Source organism: Aulonocara sp. 'chitande type north' Nkhata Bay, linkage group LG6, assembly GCF_057382095.1.
Source record: "Aulonocara sp. 'chitande type north' Nkhata Bay isolate Kocher_YH1m ecotype deep benthic linkage group LG6, A_spYH_male_GT1.1, whole genome shotgun sequence".
NCBI classification, from domain to species: domain Eukaryota; kingdom Metazoa; phylum Chordata; class Actinopteri; order Cichliformes; family Cichlidae; genus Aulonocara; species Aulonocara sp. 'chitande type north' Nkhata Bay.
This window is the reverse complement of record NC_141349.1, coordinates 43190478-43215476: the sequence shown is the minus strand read 5'-3', so window position 1 is coordinate 43215476 and position 24999 is coordinate 43190478. Positions and strand designations below refer to the sequence as shown.

The 24999-nt window shown below is 46.2% G+C and overlaps 1 protein-coding gene across 3 annotated transcripts in view; it reads right to left on the bottom strand.

Annotated features, from left to right (window-relative positions):
* Positions 1–1957: 1957 nt before the first annotated feature.
* Positions 1958–24999, bottom strand: part of neurl1aa (neuralized E3 ubiquitin protein ligase 1Aa) — a 68444-nt gene continuing 45402 nt past the window's right edge. For all 3 annotated transcript variants that reach the window (XM_086297086.1, XM_086297087.1, XM_086297085.1), the window contains exons 4-6: positions 17287–18015; positions 6219–6368; positions 1958–5283 (exon numbers count right to left, since the gene is read on the bottom strand). In XM_086297086.1, coding sequence (XP_086153212.1) covers positions 5042–5283; positions 6219–6368; positions 17287–18015 — 1121 coding nt within the window. In that variant the 3' untranslated portion in view covers positions 1958–5041. The remainder of the gene's footprint in view (positions 5284–6218; positions 6369–17286; positions 18016–24999) is intronic.

Sequence of the window (24999 nt, the reverse complement as noted above, 5' to 3'; positions counted from 1 at the left end):
TTAACTGGCCAAGTTTTACTGTTTGCTAGCACGTTAGCCAAAGATCAGTTTAGCTTTAGCACACATAACTTATTAGTTACCTCCAAAAATATGTTCTTATTTTTCAGTTCCATAAAGGACCATTTCAGTTTCAACACCAAAACATTTTTAATATATAACAGGGCTCTAGAGTGCCACCAATTTGGTCGCAAATGCGACCAAATTTTTCAGTGGTGCGACTAAAAAAAAAATATATATATATATTTGGTTGCACCTGTGCGACCAAATGTTCGGGTAGCAAAAAAAAAAAAAAAAATCTGCAACCTTCCCTGTGGTCAACAACAGACACATTTTGCCCCTATCGTGGACTAAACCAATCAGAGATAGTCAGGGGCGGGACCTCTCTGATTGGCCGTGGTCCAGTTGAAAGTGCAGGTGGAAGTGGGAGGTGAGTAGCTTGAATAAAGCGATATCGATTCATTAAATCCTGACTTTTAAATATAACTGTGTTTTGCCAGAAACACCAGATTCTCAGATTAAAGCTCACAAAACCATTTCAACAACAACCAAACAGCAGATGAGAGCAGGTACACGGACTCCACACAAAGACGTAAACACAGACCGACGCATCAGAATCAGCTTTGTCTTTCTCGGCTTCCTCACCCGACGGCCTGAACACGGACACGCTGTCGGAGCTTAGCGATTCTTCGGGTCCGCGCTGTGTTTACGTCTTTTTGCGCTGATTCTGAGCTGCAGGTTTTGTCTCTCCAACCAAAATTCACCGAGCCAGCAGCAAAAGAAGCAGCAAACTGCGCTTCACATTTGATCAATGTCGTCATGAATTTTGCTGTTTTGCTTCCACGACTATTAAAATCACACTTCATGCACAGCTAGCTCTCTCTCTCTCTCTCTCTCTGTAGTTCAAGAACAGTTTCCCGTCTCCAATCTCTGTTTTCTGTATTATTCATTGGCTTATTACCCACCAGTCTACCGTTGTTTACAGCGCTGTGGCTGCTGTCTTTTTCTTTTTCACTTAAATGACCTCGGACAAGAAAGCCTATTTTTTCTGTTGTTCAATACTGAAGAAATTTAAACTTTATATGCAGAACATTGTAGAATATTTTTAAGGTTTTCTGCTATAAAAAGCCAGACCAGGAAAATCTCCTTCATGTTTTTCTGTGTTTTATTCTCAGTTACCTTCACACAAAGGCATCTGCTGTGATGTTCACAATTCTGATGAAGTCAGTGCTGATAAATGATCAGAATTATAATATTTCTGACTGTCTGAGGCCAAGTTGAATCGAATCGGGACTTTGAAAACCGGAATCGAATGGATTGTAGAAATCAGTGATGATACCCAGCCCTAGTGAGCAGCCTAGGCAGGACAGAAGTGGATGTAGCTGTAATAGGAAAAGAACTATTGCTAACTTTTCTGTTAAGGCCTGATCCTTCTGAAATTCATAGCCAGTGCTCTGACACAGTGTCATCAATCTTTGAATGCTGAAAAAGCACAGTGTATCCAGAAAAACACATTATATTATATCAATTATTATAAAATTTGTGTGCGCCCAACTTTTTAAAGTTAGGCGTACCGGTACGCCCATGGCAAAAAGTTAGTCTAGAGCCCTGTATATGCAGAATTAATCGTTTCCAATATTCTGACTCGTGCTGAGAGAAGCATTTGGCAGCCAAGAACCAGCTGATGCTTCTTGCTGGCTTTGTAAACCGGAACACTTTTTCTATAGCATTTTAATCCTGCTTTAAAAGCTTCACGATTACACGTGTCATTGTTTGCAAGCTTCTTATCCATTGCATCTTTATTAACGCTCTGGTTTGCTCAGCTGTGTGTAAAGAGCTTGAAATGCTAAATGGTTTCAGCTTTAAGTCGAAGGACCTCACACACACTCTGATTTTGTCTCTTCGTGTAAGAAAAATCAGTCACATGATTAAATAAAGATGAGACGAATTTCTGCTCAAACACATCTGGAAAGTTTATTAACCACAATCGTCCGACTCACACTGGACAGAGCTCACAAATGAACACTTGTAGCTTCAAATCAAAAGGAAAAAAGAAAACACAGGTTTGCACTTTCAGCTGCTGTCACAACAACAGCCAAACTGCGTTTTTCTAGCCACTGGTTCCAGTCTACACGAGCACTGACAGCGTTCCACTCCGATGCTCATCCGCTGTTGGTCCCGATGTTCACGCTGGGTGAACGGAAAACTCATGCATGATAAAAAGATTTACAGAAAGTAAATGCGCTGCGGACACAGAGGAGCCAGAGGAGGCAGCAAACACGAGAGAAAGCAGGAAACGTCCACGCGTCGGTGCTGGACCAATAAATAATACATTAGAGGATCAGGGACATCCTGTGGGGCGTGTGGAAAAACAACAACAACGAAATATTAAATTAAAGGTGCTCAAAAAAACTATTTATAGAAGAAAATCTTTTGTGGCGTTTATCAATGTGGTCCAAAAATCAAATACAAATCAATGAATTTAATTGGGGGGGGGGGGGGGGGGGTTGCATCTATAGACCTATATCTTAAAAAAATAGATCAGTGATCATTTCTGGATTTGGTCAAAGTCTCTGCACAAAGAAAAAAATGCCACGGCTGAATCTCAGACGTACAAGATTACAATCAGTAGCTTTATAAAGTGACATCATCATCATCACCACAGCGATGGCTTTGAGACCACACAGCCCGAACGAGCTAAAGATACAGACGGGCTGTTGGGTCGTGGACACGGGCGCGCGCACAGGAAGAGAAATCACTCAAAAGAACACGTGACGATCAGGGAGCGCAATAAAAGCAGGAGCTGGCGCGTCGCACCTCACGGCGGTCGGGGTTTGATTGTGTACTGCGACGTCTCTGCTGCGAGGTGCGACTAACTCGACCTGCTCGCTGCCGGACACAAATTTAGATTCTCGCAGTTTTGGATAAACGAGGTGAAGAAAAAAGAAAACGCGTGATTATCGATCCAAACAAACTTTAAAAGAACACAAAAGTTTTTTTGTTGGTTTTTACCCCAATTCAAGCACATCAATAAAAATCTCTCTAAATACATAAGTTAACATTCAAATGTGAATTAACACTTCAAGCAGTAGCGTAATCAAACTGACGTGGGAGGAAGGACGTGTGCAGCGTCACCGTCGGCTGGCAAACACCGTAGCAGCATAGGTCTGATCCCCGTTTGTTGATTATCTACAAAATCTAAAAACAGCCTCTCAGCTTCCTGCGAGGACAAAGCTCATCTGTGAAATCTGAAGGGGACGAAGACGTTTTATACTCAAGTTAGGGGACAGAAATGATACAAATACTTAAAATCGGAGCTTTTTCTTTTCCCCTGAAGAGATTTCTGTAGAATGTCTCTGCTGCTGGTGTCACAAAGCGTAGTATACATTTTAATAATCAAATACTGGAAATGTTGTGCATTTCTATTAGAAAAATAGTTTGAATGTGTGCTTTTTCTCCTCTGAGTGAACATTTTGTGACAGTCTGTGCCACACAACAGCATTATTTGGTAAATCATCGGGGGTTTGGGGGAAGCACAGAACGCGGTCCATCTACGAGCGAACCTTCTGTGAGATAAGGCAGGAAACCATGGCAACAATCCTTTGATTTTTTTTTTTACGTGGTGTTATGGGAGCTGTTTGTGAGGACTTGTCAATTTGTCGTGAGCACTCACAGTGTATTAGGCAGGGTTATATAGGTACAGTTTGGGAGGATGGTTCTTAAAAAGATAGCAGGCCCTGAGGAGTATCCAAATTGCTGTTTATTTCCCACTTCCTGTTTCCTTTCAAGAATTCAGAGCCGCCGAGTCTGCTGGAGGCAGGTTGGCAGCATAGACTGTATATAAAAAGATGCATGTAGCGTGCAGGTGTTAAAGTAAAGCCACTGCAGAAGCGACTTAAACCTGGCACAACAGGGGCGGCAGATTAAAATCCTGATGAATTTATGTTCTCAGTAGTTTTATGTCAGTGCAAAAGGCACCATATGGGCTAAAACAAAACAGCATACTATACATGAGGGCGGGTCCAGTTCACGATTGACAAATCATCAGTGAATGAGCGCGTGTACTCTGGTTTCCCCCACTCTGCTCAATTTTTAAAGTTAAAAACAAAGCTGAAAACGCTGACGCCGAGGCTTCAAAACTGAATTTCACACAGTAACCTGGCTACGTCCCTCTTTTATATACAGTCTATGGCTTGTAGATTGTTTCAGCCAATGAGGGTCTTGGTCCTCTCGGTCAGTTTTGGGGCTTTTCTGAGAGGATGATGCAGATTTCAGTGCAACAAACCACATTGCAGAGCAAGCAGCTAGCTAGAACAACAATATAGCTACCACCAACGTTTGCAGTAAAACTACCAGAAAGGTACATTAGATTATACGAGTACAAGAGGTCTTACAATCCTACTTAAAATACTCAGCACCGGCTTGCGTCGCTAGACACGTCACTCACTGATAATCACCACAACACTAACAGACGTCCATCACTTCAGCACTGTGATGCAGACTGAGCTTCCAGTTCTCAGTAACACACAGACACAAGTTGTGACATACTGAGATGATTACCTGCAGCGGGTGTGCGTTTTCTGAGACCATTTAAGTCGTAAATCGCGTTGACGGCATATTTCGGAGCTTCGGTCATCCTCGAAAAGATCTATTGAGCATTCAGACCCAAAGGGACTCATCTGCTTTGGCGCAAATGGGCGATAGTTCCTAAATCTTACGACACGGTTCAACAAATCAAAGAATTTTGAAGCCGGTTTGGTTTTTTCCCCTCTTCTTTCAAAGTCTTCCACGAGCCCCAGAGAAAGCAAACACTTCTGGCAAGAATAGAGTTTGGACGAACTTCCTGTCGAAGGCTGTGACTCTAAAGACAGAGAGACCTCCCCACTGAAGTGGCATTAACTCTGGAAAAGGTCACGTGAGAAAACCAGCCACCAATATTTGTATGAAAATACCAAATCAGAGTACCAGAGTTCATGTTCCCTGAACCTAAACCTTTCTTTTTGTAACCCTGGGTTTTGCTGAGGTCGTCCTGTCGCCCGTTCCCTTACGTGCTGCGATAGGTCTTGATAATGTCTTTAATCTGCCTCCTGCAGATGGGGCAGCAGGCGTTGGACATCTTCTTGAGTTTGAGGCCGCAGGTGTAGCACAAGCACATGTGCCCACAGGCGTAGATGACCGTGTCCACGGTGTTCTCGTAGCAGATGGAGCACTCGTCGGACCACGGCCCGCGGCCGGACGGGAACGTGGGGGACTTGGGGAGGCTGGCCGGAGAATTCGGAGTTGTTCCTGTTGCAAAGACACAAAGACGATGCTAAACAGGTGTTCGATACCCCAATGCATCAAATAACCTGATGTCATACAGGGAAACTACACTGTGTGTTTATACACAATCACAGCATGTCTTTTATCTCATCTTCATCCCCTCGAGCAACCGGTCGCAGCAGATGGCCCCGCCCCTCCCTGAGCGTGGTCCTGTCTCAGTTTTCCTACCTTCCTACTGGCGCCAAAGCAATTACTCACAGGCAGTCGTATGATTGTTGGCTCACAATATGAACCTATAATCGAACTGAATTAATGGGCAGATCCACACGGGGTGAAACAGAGAAGCTGCTGGTTATGTTGGGATTAGCAGCTAGAGATGCGCGGTTGTTCAAGCCTACGATGAACTTTGCAGTTCTGTCTTTATGCCAGACTCATTCACTGCTGTGTGCTGGCTTTACTTTAGTTAGTGCTTTAACCTCCTGGCTTTTGACCTTAACTTCCAAAAAGTTTGCTTTTCTTGCTGAAGAAAAGAACATTTGCTGAATTTTGGTTGGTCTAAGATTTATGGATCACAGAGGCTAAATTGCTGTCTCAAAATCCTCCCCAGTGGTGTGCCAGTCATCACTTCCTAAAGATGCTCTACATAAAAATCTTTGCAGCTTCTGACTTTGAGTATGAAGCTAAAAGATTTTTAAAAACGACCCCCCCCCCCCCGTGGGTACAGGAACACATTGCATCTGTCCCATTTACATAAACGGAGTTACGTGACATAAGAACACGTGCCGAAAACATTTGCCTACTTCCAGCTGCAGCAGCAGAACCATGAAGTGCTGGCCATTGTTCCAAACTACTGCAGGATGACATCTGCTCACTACCCTATAATGGCTTCCCCAGAGTCCCCTGAGGGGTGATTGATTGTCTACTTCTACAGTTGCAGTTTCCTGTCTGGGTATACGTACCCCCTGCTGAGCTGCAGTAAGCGGCTGAGCACAGACCTCCGTTCAGGACCGGATCAGAGATGCCACTTCCCAGGGCGCTGGGGGTGTGCGGAGAGGAGGAGGGCGAGCTGGGATTCGACGTGGCCCGCGGATCCCCGAGATGCGTGGAGCCTGGTCGGAGAAAATACAGCCAGGGTGTTGGATGAGTGAATTTAGCAGCCAGTTACAGCAAAAACACTAGAATTTGTCTTTTCAACACGATGCTGCTGTCTGTCGTGATCATCAGACGACAGAGTGACACCAGCAGTGATGTAAACACAGGAAGAAAAAGCAGCCCAGACGTCAGAAAGACTGGATTAGTACACTGCACATCAAATAACTCAAACAAAAGCAGATTTTTGCACCAGAGATAAAAGAACCAAAGACACTACATCAAATTATCTTCTCATGCACGACTGCGCTTCATTTCTACCTTTCTGTGTTTTGCTTTTGTTTCATCTTCATGTACAGGAGTACAGACAATGAGAGCAGGATGAGCTTCTTTCCCACTAAACGGGCAGCGCTCGAACGCACAGAGAGACGACTCCAATTTGCATTTTAAAAGTACAAACATATTCAACATCGGAGAAAAGAGATGCTCCGTCGTTTCCTCTTGAGAAAAAGAGGTTTGAAAAAAATAGTAGGCATCTTCCTGTATCTGCATCCTGGCTGAAGGAAACAAGTGGAAATTCCTAGTGCAAGGTTAGGGAACACATTTCGGAATGCTGGTGACTCACGGATGGACAGATGAGGTGCAGGTGTGCTTGAAGCTGTGCTACATGTTCCAGTAAAATCTGTGTGGAATGACTCTTACATCCACAGAAAACCACTTCCAGACACCGGCCTGTCTCTTTAAACTGATTTTAGCTCCTTATTTTGGCTCTTTAGACGTTACTTTCATTCAAAAAAAGAGCACAGGTGATATTAGCAGCTAGCTAAGGAGACCAGACTCCAGCCTCTTAGCCACAGCAGCCTGATGGTCTGATCGTTATTTTACTCTGCAGTAAATTCAGTGCATTCATAAATATTCACAGCACTTCACTCTTTCCACGTTACTGCATTTTTCCAAAATTACAGCCTCAGGTGAGTATGATGCTACGAGCTAGGCTAACCAATTTTGGGGCGGCTTCATTGTAGAACCTGTCAGCTCCATCAGGTTGGATGTTGAGCATCTCTGCGCAGCTGTTTTCAGATCCCTGCACAGATATTCAGTCGGGTACAAGTCTGGGCAAATTAAAGGTTGTTCATCAGGGTCGTTGTCGTGTTGGAACCTTTGCCCTGGTCTGAGGTCCGGAGTACCCTGAAGCAGGTTATCATCAAGGATGTCTCTGCATTCATCTTTCCTTTGCGCCCGACTGCTGTCCCAGCTACTGAGAAACATCCCCACAGCATGATGCTGCCACCGCCATGCTTCACTTTAGGGACGGCATTGGCCTGGTCATAAGCGGTGCTTAGTTTCCTGATGCTTGGCATTCAGGATAAAGAGTTCAATCTTTATTTCATCAGACTGGAGGATTTTGTTTCTCATTGTGTGAGAGTCCTTCAGGGCAAACAGGCAACTAAATATAGAGCATGTGAAGCTGTGAATATCCTGAAAACGGACCAAAGTTCGGAATGATTCATCCGCAAATCAAGGTTCGTCATTAATATGTTGCTGTATGGTTTGCATTACTTTCTTGATCCTGAGCTCAACGTCCAAACTGAGATCTGAGTCGACCTGATTCCTTTCTGAGTGCACTGGGAGTTTTTCAAGAACTTAAACTAATAAAAAGTTGGCGAGACCTGAGAACGACCACTGAAACGCTTTTGGGGTCTTTGGGCATCTGTTCAAAAACAACAAGAGACAAAGCACCGCAGCGCTGTTTCCTTGGACAGGAAACAGAGTCATTTGTCTTGGAAGAGAATTCATGTGGGTTCCTTTGTCGTTTAAAATAACTAATAGTGCAGCGTCACAATAAATGCAATGACACTAAAGAGTGCAAATTATGATGCAAATGAGCATTCTCGCAGAGCAAGCAAGTAATCGCCCTCAAAGAATTCCCATCAAATGCTTTGCTGCTTCAACGTCAATGCAGATCACTTTAATTACCTCGTCTGAAGCTTACTGTCAGAATATAGCATACTAACAACTGCATCACAAGTCAGCTGCTGTGTGCAAAGATATGTAACGATAGCATTTCAGCACGTCTTTGTTTTAAGCATCACTCCACTGCAGTGAGTCTCAGTGGGGAACGGTTCACGGTGTTCTCCTGGACAGCGGACAGAAAAAAGTGAAACCAGAGTCATCTGTTGCGCCGTCAGCGCTGAGCAAACATCACGATGACAGCCCGCCACTAACGCACGTCCCAGCGGGCATCGCTCTGCTGCCATCTGCACCAGCGGCCTGATCAATCCAACCAATGCCCCGACACGCCGCCACACGCAAACCTACTTCACTTTGGAGCCAGTCCAATCATCAGAATGTCGCCCCCCAACAACCAGCTGCTTATGTACAATCATTTTAGCGTATTTAATGAAGCTATGCTAAATTTAACCTTTATAGCAAGAATATTTTACAAGCTACAACAAAAGCTTTTTAGCTCAAATATCATGAGATGTGTCATCCTGAAACCCAGTGTTTGATATGTTTGATCGTTCTCTGATAATCAAGCGTTTTCTGACGTGCAGCTGGTCCAAACTAGCTGTAGCATATGAACCGTCTCATTTCCACACCACGCCCGTCTTGCAGCCGTGGTTCCTTCTGCATCAGGTAAAAGGAATGACTGTGCTGCACGTGTCTGCAGGACGATCTGTCTGAGGTGACGTTGGCAGGGTTGGGTTTACACAAGGACTCTCTTCTGTTTGCATAGCAGCCGCTGCCCCGGTGCTCCTGTGGAATTTGCACGAGTGTTTTTGCACTGTATGTACAGTGCGTAACACGCTGTAGCAGACCATATTTAGCAGCTTGAGTGAACACATTTGTTTCTAAGGGGAGGCCTCGGGCAGTGGTCACACTCCTTATCTTAGCAGAATGCTCGATTCGTGTACAGGATCAACACAAAAGCTGCACAAGACATTGTGCAGATTCCTCCTTCACTTCTCTGGGACCAAAAACTGCAGTTCTTAAGCTTTGCCACTTGAGGCTCCAGCAGTGAGTTAAACTATCCAACTCTGCAGCAGAAATAAACACATTTACAGCCTGAGACACTCGTCCACTCCTTATTTTTTTGTTAAATGACAAATGTATTGAGTGTAGGGAGCGGTGGACAGCCCGATTACCTGCAGAGAGCATGTGCCACCAGATGGAGGCCGTGTTCAAAGTATGCGGTACAGCTGATCTGAGCCTCTGCTAGAAACCAAGAGCTGAAAACAGTGAAAGTGTCCCCTGCAGCCACCTGCAGAGCTCTCCGTAGTGTATTTATTGAGATTTTTTAGTGCTTCTTCCGTTCCTGGTGAACTTTGTCACTACGTTTTCCAGCCGTTTCACCTGTGTGTATTCGAGCTACCCACTATCAGATATTTGGAGGTTTGCACAGGATGTTTGCATAGATTGAAAACCGCTCTGTGCAGGCTAATACGCATGCAAACACAACCATGGTACCATAAAACAAGCGTTAGGAGCCTGACTGTTACGGCACGTTAGCACGGGTGGATGTCGCTGAGCCTATTCAGCGCCGTCTGAGTCACTTCTATTCTTTAGAAAACAAAACAATTGGTGACAGCCCAGAGCCAAACTGGGTGACCTCAAGGTAGCAACGTTCATCTGTCTTTAGTCAGTGGGACAAATCTTTATTAAAGGCTTCTTCTAATGTTTAAAAATGCAGGTCAAGCCTTCCTGCTGCTTCATGGGCTGTTATACAGACTTCATCTGAGCTGTTTATGGTGGTTATACTCGGTCCAACATGGGGGAGAAGGTTATGCATGTTATGATGAAAATCATTTCAAGAAGCATGAGACGTGCACACACGCAGCCAGGCGCTGTTTGACCTTCACATGAACATCCTCTGTGACAGGATGAGCAGCTAAAATGTAAAATGTGTCCAGACCTCAGAATCAAACCCTCACGCTGCGAGTGCCGCTCGGCCTACGAGGTGCTCCTGCACTTGTCAGGTTCCACCCTTCATCAGATTATTTGAGCCTGATCACCCTGCGGCATGAGCGGTTCCTCCGCGGGGCCGAATCCTCCCTCTCTCCCTGTTAATCCCTCTGGCAGGCGGGCGACTCCCACCCAGGGTAGCTGAGGCAGGATCTGCGGTGCCCAGCCCTGATCCTGCATGCTCGCCGATAGATTAAAGCGTCCAGCGCGAACAGCTGTGAGAGGCGGGGCGGCTTTCTGTGGCCTCGTCTCTGCTGTAGTCTACATCCAATCAATCAACCGTCCGTCTTTAGCTCATATCGGAGCATCTGTGGACAGATCCTCTCGCTGTCAAAGCACGGAAGGCACGCAGGGCGTGCGAGGGGAGGGATGAGGCCTGCAGAGGAGGGCGAAGGTTTAGGGCTTAAGTTCCCTCTGAAGGGAGGGAAGGAGTTAAACTCTGCAGGCATGTTTATAGACAGAAAAAAAGCAATCAAGAGAAAGGTCGGAACAGAGAGAAACAGTTTACACGAACGTTTCCTCTGCTAAAGCACTTCAAAATGGGTGGGCCTTCATTTAATTGCAGAGAAGCTCTTGTTCTGAGCTGCTATCGGGACAAATGCTCACTTAGGCTCGGATGTTTTTTAGTGCGTGTGTTTGGATCAGATGAGAGGAGAGCAGCTCGGTAGATACCAGTTTAAGGTCACGGCTTACCCCGCTGCATGAAATGTTAATAGTCTCTTTCTATCTGTGGAGGAGATATTATCTTAAGAGACAAAGGAGCTATTTTGGAGGGACGACACAGTCGTACATCCCGGAGTTGTTTATCTCCACATCAAGCACAGAGCGGAGTGTGTGAGCACCCATGCATATGTATGAATGCATGTATCTGTGTGCATGATTAGATGCAGGTCTAAAATAAATTTTAGAAAACACTCCAGGTATTAAAAGTGATCATTAGGAGCAGCTTGGTTAGGAGTTTGAATTTCTCTGCAAAAGTTCTGTCAGAGCAGCACGAATGAATAATAAAAACAAAGAACATTAGGAACAAAAGTGAGACGCCGAGGTGTGAAGAACGGCCGCTGCAGTTTTCCAGGAGTGTGAAATAAATCAAATCTTGTTAAAAGTCTGTCCGCCTCCCTCTCATAGCTCCATCTTATCGCTGAAATCTCTGTAAACACAATCTTCAGACTGTCCAGCTGTCAAAATCCAGAGGAGCTGACAGAAATGTTCATCTTTAAGTATGCATGTGCGCTGCATTCTCAGTGAACGTGCTTTACAGGGAGGATTCGAGTCTAACGGGCTGCTTAACCTTTGGCTGATGGGTAATCGTACCTGCAGCCTGAGAAGAGCCCGTCTGAGCCCACTGCAGGAAACTCCTCTGCCCGGTTTCCTTTAAAGAACATTTTTATTTGAAGTCTCTATGTTAATAAAGACACAAACAAAGGGGTATTTATCTATAACATAATGAGCATATCACTCTTTCTGTGTTAGGGTCACACTCTGCCCACTTTAAAAAGTGAGGAGAAGAAGCGACGATGAGGAAACAAAAAACAAAGATCTGAAAGTCAGGGAAGGAGCAGCTGGGCCGACAGAAGATGAGAAGAGGAGGAGAAGGGGAGCGTGGCAGCTGCGAGGATGTGGGCGGTGAGACGCTTCAGTTGAGCGCGAGCGCGTTGACATTTTAATGGAATCTATAATACATGCGAAGTGGGTCACTGGATGGGTGTGCCATTTCCACGCCACGAGGCACAAGGTCCCCTCGCCGCCCGTCTCTCTCTCCAAGTTCAGCTGTCAGCTGCTCAAGTTTTCTGCTCTTTTCTGTGGAAACACACTAATAAGTGATTGGACAGAAAAATACTGAGTATCAAGTCAACCTGCAGATGGTGTGTCTTTGCAAACCCAGATGGTTAAGTAGAGAGTAAAGCACCAACGTGGAAGTCGGCCATCACTCAGTGAACTGCTTTGATTTAGTGTTTAATGTCTCGACAGGCGTTTCTCTCCCTGTCAGCCCTCGATTCAGAGCAAAACCACATTTTTCTCACCGGAAAATGACAAACACGGGGTTTTCAAAATCAGCTGCACGGCTAAATCCTCCAAGTAGTTTTTGCAAAACATGAGGAAACCAGGTAGCGTCAGGTTCTGCGTGCAGGTAAAGTTCTCTGAGGTCAACAATGTTAAACGCTAGCATGGATCAAAATAATGTTGAGACTGATTAAGATGAATTTGTGATAACCATTTTCTCGTCAATTAGCTGGAACCGAAACAGCGCCTGACTGCGGGTAATATGTTTTTCCATGACTCCGCACATAAGCGTTCATATCTAATTACATCACAGCTGTGGTCATTAAACAGAACTCGTGTTTATTTCATGAGACGACACTTCAACCGTGAAATAATAATTCGGTCAGATGTTCGTGTTCAGTCAAAACAGGATGAAGATTCTGGAACAATCTGGAAACACTAATGTGTAAATTGTTCTAACACAACAATCATGTTTGTGTGTGCACACATTAGTGTAGGTGGAACACGAGACTCATTTCCTCCCATCAGCCCAACCCTGAGCCTGGTTCTGCCCAAGGTTTCTTCCTGTTAAAAGGGAGTTTTTTTGTCCCGCTGTCACCAACTGCTTGCTCTGATTGTGGGGTTTTCTCTGTCTTTCTATATGGTCTTTACCTTTCAATATAAAAAACCTAGAGGTGACTGTTGCTGTGAATTGGCGCCATATAAATAAAATTGAATTGAATTTGAGCCTGTGAGCCTGACAAAATCGACTTAACTTTGTTTTAATTCAGCATTCCAAGATTGTGTCTCAGTGCTGGCACTAGCATGTCGACACTAGCATACTTGTGTAGTGCATAAATTTCAATAGTAAAAAAAATATTTGCTACCGTACACCATTTAGACACCTATAACGCACTGCATGTGCCCAGACTTGACACTTTGGTTCTCAAAATAGCAAGGCACATTATTAAAGACCGCTAGCAGGACTATAAGCAAATGTTTCATCAAGTGGCTCACTGATTCATGCACATTTGCACACATTTACCTTTGGCAGAATTCTGACATAGATTTAGCCATGTCACGAAACGTGTGCTAGCTAAACTGCTAGCTAGCAAATGTGCATGATTTAAAATCCTTGCGGATGACTCAGCCTCTGGTCAACGCATGAGCAGAGGTTGTCATTAAGTGGCTCACTGATTCATGCACATTTGCACAAATATACCTTTGATAGAATAAAGATTTCTGACATAGATTTAGCCATGTCAGGAAACGTAAATGATAAATGGTCTGTATTTGTATAGCGCTTTACTTAGTCCCTAAGGACCCCAAAGCGCTTTACACATCCAGTCATCCACCCATTCACACACAGGTGATGGCAGCTACATTGTAGCCACAGCCACCCTGGGGCGCACTGACAGAGGCGAGGCTTCCGGACACTGGCGCCACTGGGCCCTCTGACCACCACCAGTAGGCAACGGGTGAAGTGTCTTGCCCAAGGACACAACGACCAACACTGTCCAAGCTGGGGCTCGAACCGGCAACCTTCCGATTACAAGGGGCCCTCCCAACTCTTGAGCCACGATCGCCCCAGATGTGCTAGCTAAACTACTAGCACACCTAAACTACTAGCTAGCACACGTGCATGATTTAAAATCCTCGAGCATGATTCAACCTCTGCTCAACGCACGAGGAACCGTGAGGAAGTGTGCATTCAAGACGATGAGAATGTCCACTGTGGGCTTCTGTGAACAGCGCTGAATGTAGACAGCCTCGTTTCTGAGGAAATTCCACAGAGCACCTTTAAATATCAAGACTGATATGGAAATCTTCTGACAGAGAGAGACACACACTGATGCACATATACAGTTAAACACGGCGTTCTTCAAACTGTAATGAGAAACTTCTAAGTATTGAAGTATTCAGTATTGATTTCATCCTCGGTGTCATTACCCCGTCTGAGCTCTCTCAGCTCACCTCACATATACTCGTGTGCCTGTTTGACTACAGCTGTCGCTTTCACAAAAGGTCCTTTACTTCACGCTTTGTTTGAAGCGACAACTGTTTGATCCCGCCGTCCCGAAGACGAGGAGCCCGCTGGGACACGTCTCTCCCTCTAGCAGGCGTGGTTTGAATTCAGCTTCAACTGAGAGCTAAATTGCTCTCCAGTAAACACAGAGCAATAAATCAGGCCGTTACAACTTTGAGATAAGAGGCATTTCCTAATTCAAAGCAGCTGGAAAGTAAAGATGATTCGCACCTCGGCGGGACTTCCGAGATGGGCCTCGATAAGAAAACGCGCCTTGGACCGCTTTCATTGTTCTGAGCTTCCTGTTTTGATGCGCTGCCAAGGCTTTCCGTTTTCAGTAAACGATTATTGGAAGTCCACACAGACCAACCAGATGGCCTGCGGTGCAGATAGTCGTAGTCAAAATGTAATTTAACAGTAAAATCTGTGACCTCCTGGTGTAATAAGAGCCGATACAAAGGAGACATTTAGATGTGTTTGGAATGAAAAACAAGAGCCTAACAGCCAATCAGCTGGAAGGAAAGGGGCTTTCTACACAGAGCTTCACTGAAGCTCGCTGTGATTCGTATCGACGTAGCTGTCACCGTTACTCTGGGTCAGGCTAACAGAGGGCCACATTAGCGAACATGCAGAACTGAGATTTCAAAGAGGCTTTTGATGATGAGCTGGTTAAAGTGCAGGTTATTCCCCTCTAACTTCTTTTAACCTCGGCTTCCTCTTCCGCTGCTGGTGAAGAAAAGCAGCAGGTATTTATAGATGCTCTTCCTCCACACAAACACTCGTGACACCTCTGAAAGGTCGTAGCTGTTTGGGCTGCCACGCCTCTTAACCGCTGCATTAATAGCAGACGGCGTTCACACGCACACGCACCTGTAGGACAGGCAGTATATGTTTGGCAGGGCAAAGTGAAGTGCACACACTTTCCTGTCATTATCAACCCATAAACAAACCTCCGGTGCCCTGACGCACAGGCGAAGTGTCCGGCCTGCTGAGACCTCACGTCGTCTCGGTCACACCGAAGCCTCTCGTGGCCACTTTTCCACCTTTGCTCGCTCTCTTCCTGTTTTTCGTCTCCTCTGAGAGTCTACTCCTCTCGCTAATCCTATGACTGTGTTTAGAGTCTTCCTGCTTTATGGGACGTCTGCTATAAATATTGTGACAAACAAGAGTAATAGAGCGCTCTCGCTAACTCTTGACCCTCTGGTGAATAAAGAGTCATGACCGTGACTGAGAAGTTGTTTTCCTCAGCCGCCTCACTGTCAGAGCGTTCAACACTTAACACAAATAGATTTGGACCCCAGGGAGGAAGTGGGGAGCCGAGACAAATTAAGATCAATACACTGATCTGTAAGTTCTTGACCTCCGGACACATCGCTGAGCTAAATGGATGGCTATTCTCACCATCAATTACTCTGCCACGGAGAATAGAGCGTGCAGTCAAAGACAAAAGGTGCTCGTTGCTCCACATACAGGAGGCGGAGCACTAGTGACACTTGCAGATATGTCTTAAAATAATAAATTAAAAAATAAAAACTGACCGATTGGCACCAGGGCCACCACTAGGGGGGGACCGTGGGGTGCCTCGCCACATTTGGACATCCTGACGTATAATGGAGGAATAAATCTTGGAGCATTGTAACTTTTTCTTTTGTTGTGTTGCACGTTTGTTGTGTTGCTAAAATCTGGCCCGTTCTCATCTCCTCATTAACAACACTGTCCCCTGTTAAATAATAAAAACTCAAAGAAACTCCAAAGAGAACATGGTGAGATCATTAGGAGTGTACACGTCCTAAATATCTGAGTTTCGTATCAAAGCTCTTGATGCTGCGTTCACAATATATTAGCTTCGTTTTAAAGCGTTCTGCTACGAGCGCCAGTAAGAAAATGAAATCCAGAGCAGAAAATCCACAGTTAAAGTACCAACAATCAGCCGAACCTCTCATTTGGCAGAGGAAACGCAGACAGGAGCTTCCATATATTTGACTGATTCCTACATCGAAGGTTGATTCGTGTTCAGTGTTCGACTGCTCTGCTGGCAGCACACCTTTCACCGATGTTGTGCTACTGTGGTTCTGAACGCAGGCCAGAGTTTAAAGGTTTTTTGGGACAGGTGATCAGTGAGATTACCTGTTAGTGCTCTGTGACGTAGTTTCTTACGGACTCTGTTTCCTGTCACAGCAAACACGTATGTTCACACGTCAGAGGGTCTGAAAAAAACAAAAGGACCAGCAAACAGACGCTTGGTCACCTTTTTCAGATGCAGGGACCAGTGTTGTGAAGCAGTCCTTATGCAAGACCTGAACTGAGGAGCCTTTCTAAGAGTTCTGGACCCTCTTAAATACTTTCTGAGAATGTTATTTGTCTTGATGTTCATTCGCTGGGTGGCAACCCAAAGGTGGGGAAGCAGCAGCAGCTACAAACGTGAGGGAACACGTGAGGTGGGCTTCAGTACAAAGCACCTCACAGATGTGCTGCAAATGTAGGCAGCTGAAGTCTCGCTAACTGGATGTGTAGAAGGATAATCAGCTGAGCCATCAGCTGATGTGGGACCGTGGCTGAGCTTGATTTCTCACCTGAACAAATGCTATGTTCAATGAAACCAGGACAAGGACTGACAGCAAACCTGCGTGATAAATAATTCAGCTTTACTTTGATCAGGAGAGGGTGGAGACAACATCTGGGGAACAACACTCGGAAAACAGCCCGAGGCGCTCAAACCTGGGCCTCTGCCTCTTTTAGTGAAACTGGTCACAAGCCGGGTGGCAACTAAAGGCTCACAGTTCAGCATCACCGTCTTAGAGCTGTTCAGTCCTTTGGAGAAGTCCAATAATATCTGTTATAATGGAGCAGTTTGTTCCTCTGATGTGTAACTTTCATTTGCTTTACATTATAAGATAAAGACCTACAATCACACAAAATGCCAGGGGCCTAAAAGTAGTTTAACCTTTGTTATTATGGTAACCTACCCAGAATCCTCAGCTGTGTCACTGCACCATGCAAGCCGAAGAACATCCACAGCGGGCGGGAGTTGTCCACGCACACCTGCATGCCCACGTTGGCGCCGTTGTGGCTGAGGATGACCTCCCCCTCCTGGTTGACCAAGAAGCCCAGGATGTCACTGCTCTGTAGAGGCGTCGGCACACGGCACACCGCCCAGAACTCCTTCCTGTCCACCAGGGCCTCGGGATTGTAGGGTAAGTCGCTGGGGCGCAGCACCGCCGGGTCGCAGGACGTCACACCGTAAGACAGAGAGCCCGAGCGCGCCGGGCTCGACTTGGTGACTTTGATGAACACTGTCTCGCCGATGCGCAGTGGCCGGTTCGTGAAGACCAGCGTGCGCTCTTCACGCGCGTGCTCGGATCGCGCTACCGTCTGCTCGTCCAGCGTCTTAATGTGGGCGCCGCGCAGCTGGTGGAAGTGGAGGTCGCTCTCCAGGGTGGACGGTAGGAGGGAGGACTGCTGGGAATTGAGGGAGTTCTGCGGGATGGGGCAGCTGGAGGAGGAGGAGGTGGAGGCCAGGTGGAGGGTGTGGCGGTGGGAGCGGCTGTGGGCTGGGCCACCGTCCTCCTGCTGCAGGTTGAGGTCGCACAGGCTGACGGACAGGCGCGAGTCGTCCGCTTCACGCCGCAGAGAGGAGGAGCGCACCGTGGTGAAGGAGCGTGGACGCAGGCAGTCTGCAGGAACAATCTCGCTGTCTGGAAGAGGAGGAGGAGAGGACAGCGGTTTAAATCAGCACTGCTGAGTTTTGCTCTGATTAGCAATTTTCCTAAAGCCTGCGGGAATGAAGTTTGCAGCTCACCAAGTCTGAACAGCACTAAGAGAAGGGCTGAATCTGCAGCTGGTCTGACAACATGATAACGATAATAAAAGAGCAATTTCATTTCACTAGCATGAGCTGGTAGCAAGGTAGGGGTGATTACTCGGTGCTGAGGCAGAGTGTCGGGAAGTGTGTTTAAAGGAATTAAAGACAGTAGTGGGTCGCTCCTGCATCTGCACAGGTGTACAATGCTGCACGGTGTCAGAGAGCAAGGAGGCTGTGTGTGTGTGTCTGTGTGTGTGTGTGTGTGTGTGTGTGTGTGTGTGTGTGTGTGTGTGTGTGTGTGTGTGTGTGTGTGTCAGTCAGCATGTTTACATATCTATGTGGGGACCAAAATCCCCCCCAAAATTATTAAGGCTCAAAATGTGGTTTTCTTGTCAGGGTTACAGTTGGGTTATGGTTATGGTTAGGGGGTTCGGGAAAGCATTATGTCAATGAGATGCCCTCACTAAGATATGAAAACAAGTGTGTGTGTGTTGGGGTGTGTGCTGGCTGCATTCCTTGCACTCCATAGTACAGTATCACTCCACAGACATCTATTAATATATACCAATACATGTCTTTAATAGCAGTGTAGTGGCCACATACAGACAAACGCACACCTCTGATAAACTCTCAGGTTGCTTCCCATCCTATGCGCTGACTCAGCTGCTTAAAATAACATCCTTAATGTGCCCTCCCACCTCGCCCTCCCACCTCGCCCCTCCTGGCCTGGTGGTAGGGGTAAAATTAGCCCAACACGCTGACAGCGCCCAGCTCCTCAAGCTTGGGTTTGTGTGAGATGTATTTGCAGAGCTGAACGCCAAACGAGACCAAGACGAAAAAAGAAAAAAAGAAAATGACCTCCTGTTCCTCTTAGATGATACTGAGAGACCCTCAGTCAAAACAAGAGGCACTTATTAAAACAGTGGGCTGGGGAGGTGCAGGAGGTCCAAGGATGAGAAACAGCCACCGACGGTCTCTGGAGAGTCTCGAGTCCTGGTCAGCTCTATCTGTCCAGGACCTGAGAGCTCTGACTTCAGATAAACCTCTTAGCCCTAATTACCAGGGCCGCAGGACGGGCTGCTAACTGTGAGCTGCAGCGGGGAAACCAGAACAGCCAAGCTTCTTATGATCCCACAGCTGACAGGGACACAAGCCAAAAAGGAGACAGAGTCAGGACAGTCCCATTGACAGGGCCGCCCGAAGCAGGAAGCCTCCATCATCAGGACCGAGTAAATTTGAGATTAGCTTCAAATTGTGGAATTAATTTAACTGATTGAATCAGGTTTCAGATTTACAACTGTTCATACAGAAGCGTAACACCGGCAGTTAAAAGCAGTCTAAGGTACCGTGACATACAACACACAGAACTAGGGATGAGACTCAACATGCTGTCAAGGATAGAAACGGTGTCTTTATGTCCTTTACGTCCTACAGCGGACTCTGTGTGAAAGTGCCAGCACAAAACCTCTCTTTCAGTCTCAAAGCTGGTCTCATCCTTGTCCTCCACTTTACTGGAATTTTGTCCCAATAAAAATGGAAACTGGATGTAAACAAGTCTAAAAAGCAGATCTATCCTTCAGGTTGATCAGGCCCAGTGTACATGGAAGATGGACATCACCAGTTGGTTTTTCCTACTGGAAACTGGAGCATTGAGGTTACCCTCCAAAGTCTCGCTCCATTTGAAGGTCTATTTCATTCTAAATGTTAAAAACACATCAGATTCACAACAGAGAGCAGAGATCAGAAAAGTGTTTAATGAGGTCATGAATGAAGTAAGAGATCATTTTTGTGCCTCCACACCCAGAAAACCTGCCCTCTGCTGACAGGGTGAAACCATCGCATTGGCTCCACTGTTCAGGCTGCGCGCCTCTGTTTCATACAGCCGATGCTGCTGGAGTAAACCGACTCATCCCCATCAGTCACTGACCTTTAAACTCTACTGCTGCTGGCACAGATGAGATTTTCAGATCAGTTTTCAGGTCAGCGACCAAGATTCAGACGACTGGATCACGGCATCATTGCATACTCTGGATATTGTCCAAATAAAAAGGTGGAAGCAGAATTCGTCCGTCTTCTACCTCCTTTGACTTTCATTTGAATCTGTTGTTTTGGATAATCACTGACACATTTCAGAGTTTTCCTCATTCCCTGATCCAAGCTCCACCGTCACACCTTAATAAAACGATCACCTAAGAGGATATCTCACTCATCTACAGAGACGCTGACTGGCATCAAATATCAGTCTGTGATATGTTGGAGTGAAGTGGAGATGACAGCAGTCTGCTCGGCGCTCCATCCTCTGAGAGTTACACGTCTGATTTTCTGCATCATCGCTGAAATGCCGTCTGATGAGATCGTGCGCTGTAAAGCCGAGACCGTCGTGTCAGTCGTCGATTAAAGCTAGCTGCTAACTCAGACCGTGACGCCCTGTGATTAATGTTTAATGGGACTAAGGCCTTGTAATCGTGCTAATTGATTTCTCAGCGAGGGATAAAACGGAGAGGACAGTGCCTTTGGTGCACAGGGCGACTCCCAAAGACTGCTAATCAACCATTAAACACCTCTGCTCAGAAGCGTGCAGCAGTTTCCCCAGAGTCCCCGAGGCTAGCTGTAGATGACTAGCTTGAATTTCATCTACTTTCTCAGCTATCAATCCCACACTGATGGACTCTCAGCCTCCATGAAAACCAGGGCTTAGAGGAGATTCTGTGCAAATGAACGGCCTGACGACGTGTGGATGTTGGGATGTTGGGTTTTAATTGAACAGCTCAATCAGCCACGTAGTCCATTTCTGGATTTTATGCAGTTTCCTTGGAGCTTCATTTGCTGAAGGGAGACCTTTAATGAAGCAAAGACTCCTTGATGAAGCCTTACATTTCACTCACTGATGATGAGGGAAAGCCTCTCCTTTTAGGCATGCCGCCCGGTCGCTCTGACTCAGTGGGGGATGTGAATGACATCACCAAACCAAATTGCGTGCCTCTTGCAGTTATCTGCTGCCCATCACTCTGTCGCAAATTGGATTACGATGGGACAGACTTTGTTGCAAGACTTCCGGGACTGGAGCTGATGATGGCATGCCTCGAGGGAGGATAACAGCGAGAGGAGCAAAGCCGGCAAAGGAGGGGGTGGTGCTGCCCGTGACGGTGCTGGATTTGTGTAGAAAGGAATTGATGGAGGCTTCCAAAGAGCCGCACATCATCTCCCTCTCTCGCACCTTCAGTGTCGCGCTGATGCAAATGCAGAATGTGTGAACATTAACCCATATACACGGGAAATTTATTTCTCTAAAAAACTCATCTTTTATCAGCTTTTCCCCTGTGAAGCTCCTCTCAAGGTTTATGTTCCCTTTTACGTCTCACTCTCTTCCCCTTCCTCCCTCACTTTTCAAAGAGCAGTCATTTCAAACTCATACCAGATTGGGCACAGTGTATTCTTCTCTCTGCTTTTTTATTCATCAAAGGCCGGAGAGACGGAGCAACGCCGTACCGCATGTGCTCCTAATGCTCGTTGTTAGCTTGGGAGGACAGAGAGAGCTCTGAAAGGACTGCAGAACATTTACTGTGTGTGTGTGTGTGTGTGTGTGTGTGTGTGTGTGTGTGTGTGTGTGTGTGTGTGTGTGTGTGTGTGTGCCCAGCATGCGTTTGTGTGCCCGTGTCCGTTTGCGATCTCACCAGCTGCTGCCCGCTAATCATGGTGCACCTGCGTTTTTAGTCGATACAGGCCTTTTGTCCTATTGGTCCCTTTCAAAGCCGCCACTCACAGATGCTCTCCTATTGGCCGATGCCACATTTTCTTCACTTTGCATTAAACACTGCATTTGTGTGAGTGTGTGCGCTCACGTCTCTCTAACACTGCAGCTGCTGACTGTGAGCCTGGAGGAGCTGGAGAAATGAAGCAGAATCACCTGATTCTTCACTTCTGAGTGAGCTGCAAACCAAACGTAGCACCTGTTGGGCTGATCTATCGCGAGTGCATAGACGGGAATCGGCGGGGTGGGCGGGTCAGTGGAGAATGGCAGCGTGCCCGTTTTGGCCCGCGCAGGCTAGCACCGTAAATGTTTTTAATTAGCGAATAGCCACAAAGCAGGTTAGCTAATGCTGCGCATGGGGAGGCGGATAGAGGGAGAGGCTGGCTTAGCGGCTTTGCTAGCCTGAGCAGAAGGAACGTGCCAGGGGTTTGAGCCGGTGTTGGAGAGAGGGTGTGGGGGGCTGGAGGTGGAGGATTTACTCTCTCTCACGCACACAGTCTATCTCACAGGGCTTATCTTTATCCACAGTCTGTGGAGGGTTTCATCTGATGTCAGCAGAGATGGAGAGACTGAGAGGGAGAGCTGGAACTCGGAAAGACAATGAAAAGAAGGATCCTGAAGAGATTTGAAAGCGAGAGAAGAGGACTCGGGGAGGGTGTCTGCAGATGTGAAGGGAACTGTCCAGCTGGGATCAGCTAAGAGGGCTGGAAGGTATAGCTGGATATCCGGGAAGCTTTTGTTATGAATAGATAAAGCGGAGTGAGGGAGACAACACAGAAAGAGGCAGCGTGGAGCTCGGCAGTGACCGACCTGGGGATTAAAACAACGCAGACCGACTGGCCAAGCGAGAGAGCGAGCAGGATATAAAACAAGAGCAAGAGAGGGACAGTAGAAGGGAGGGATGGAGTCAGAGGGGTCTTTGTGCTAGATGTTTGGGAGTTCTTTATTCCCTGGCACTGGCCCAATCCCCAGTCCCCAATCGGGCTGGGAGGCTTTGAACCTGGGGCTTTTCGAAAGAGCAGCATGCTCTCAGGGCAACACATGGCCATAACAAAGAGCCGGGCAAAATGCCCGGTAAGTCACAAAAGCCCCGTCCCTTAGGTCATCGGCAGAATTCAGCATGTGCCGCCGTGTCTCTGCCAATCGGCATGCCAAGACCTCGGCGCTAATAACCTCCATCATAAGGTTCTTATAATAAAGCCCCCCAGTTTTATTCCCGTGCTCGCACACGGAGAAAGGCTAATTATTACTGCGAGGAGACCGACAGCCCCTCCACAAACATCCAGCACTCTGCTTGCACACATATGGAGGAGAGTGCATTCATCACTGTTGGAAAATGAACCGTCTAATGTGAAAGGTGCTTCTTTCAGACCAGCTCACAGGATTCATGCATAGCTCTGCTTACTTTTAGTGTCTTTCAGCTAATGTTTAGACTCACAACTCGTTCACACGTCGTTTCCAGCCACACAAAACATAAATGTCTGTCGGGGTCACTTCCTCTATGAGTTTAAAGGTTTACTTTATGCTTCTTGTATTCTGTGAAACCCTGACGAGGTCCACAGCTCTTAAAATTTACGGGTTGTCTATTCTTAGACCTGTTTTTTGTTTTATTGGTGCATTTCCTTCTTTTGGCATGTTTAAAAATCTAACACTTTAAATCAGCTGACAGTCCAGGCTCTGTCTAAATGCTGGGACATTTGTCCTTTGAGTTTTTCCACTTCGTCCTAAATTTGTTCACATCCATTCTGAGAGGAAACTCGGGTTCCCGTCGTCGGCTGTTTGTAGTGTTCTCTTTCCTTTTAAAATGCATATTTAAAAATGTTTAAGGTTCATTTTCAGTCACCATTATTTTTGGATTATATTTCAACTTACTGTCATTTTTACTCTCCATTTAGATTTAGGCACCCAAACTGTTTGGTCAGGGCTTAAAACACCTTTTCACAGACCAAATACACAAATCCTACTTTTAAGTATATGTATAGATTATTCCGACTCATTTTGTTACAATGACAACATTAAAGGAAATGTAGGAACATCTAAACATGGAGAACAAAACGAGAAACATCAGCACTCAGATAAAAAACAGTGACTTATATCAGTTATTTTGGAATAACAACGATTTTCATTGCTAATTAACTAAATGGTAAATATATGGAAAAGCAGTAGCAAAGAAAAGATATCACTGACAACACCTGTGACACTGATGAAGTCAGTGAACTTAAAATAGAGACAAATTTGACATAACAGTGTGAAAACTATCCAAGCGATCCTAGTTTACCTCACAGGGTTACCGTTCAAGCATTAAAGCCTCCTCTGGGGGATCGTTACAGGGTTTAAACTCCTGTTTACTGTTGGAAACTGTGCTTTTCAAACCAAACCTGGAGGTGAAAGAGAAGCTAAACAGCAGCTGCAGGAAAAGGAAGTGGGGGAGTGGTGGGCTCCAAGGTGGCTTGCAGATGTGCCGTAACTGCTTAAACAGTACACCCACTGTGAGATGTGTGGAAGAGCGAGCCGAGCCCAAAGTAACACTACGCTCGATTAAGATACCGATTCCCCAAAAGACTCGGAGGGCGACTGAGACTCTGGCAGCGTCTCCACTGAGCATCGCGATCTGAACTTTGTTTGGTCCGATTTTACCCAGAGTTGAGAAGAATCAGTCGACATGAATCTCGATGAGTCACCGCTACTTTACCCCTGTTAAAAGTTCTCTGCTGGACCGCTCAGCGCTTACAGAGAGCCCGACTCAGCCAAAGCACGCTCATTTGAAACGAATCGTAAATGCCAAATCATACAAATCCTGTTTACTCTTCTTAGCCTTTGAACTCTCTCACCAACAGCCATCATGAATTATACGCAGCTCGGTTTAGCCAAGAAACACAGCGTTGCTAAATTTGCTTTGCTTGGTGTCTTGAGGTCTTTACAACACTGAACCCACTACATTTCCTAAATGAGAAGAGAAAAAGAGCAGATTTACACCATCTTTTCTGCTTTGTGTATTTTTATTGGAGGGCCTGTGTGAAGCGTCAGGATTTGTAAGTGCCGCTATTAACTGGGAGGCTGAATCCTGCCAAGTCAAACACCAGCGCCAGTCAAGTGCTCGCAGCAATCAAATCATCATTTCACTGA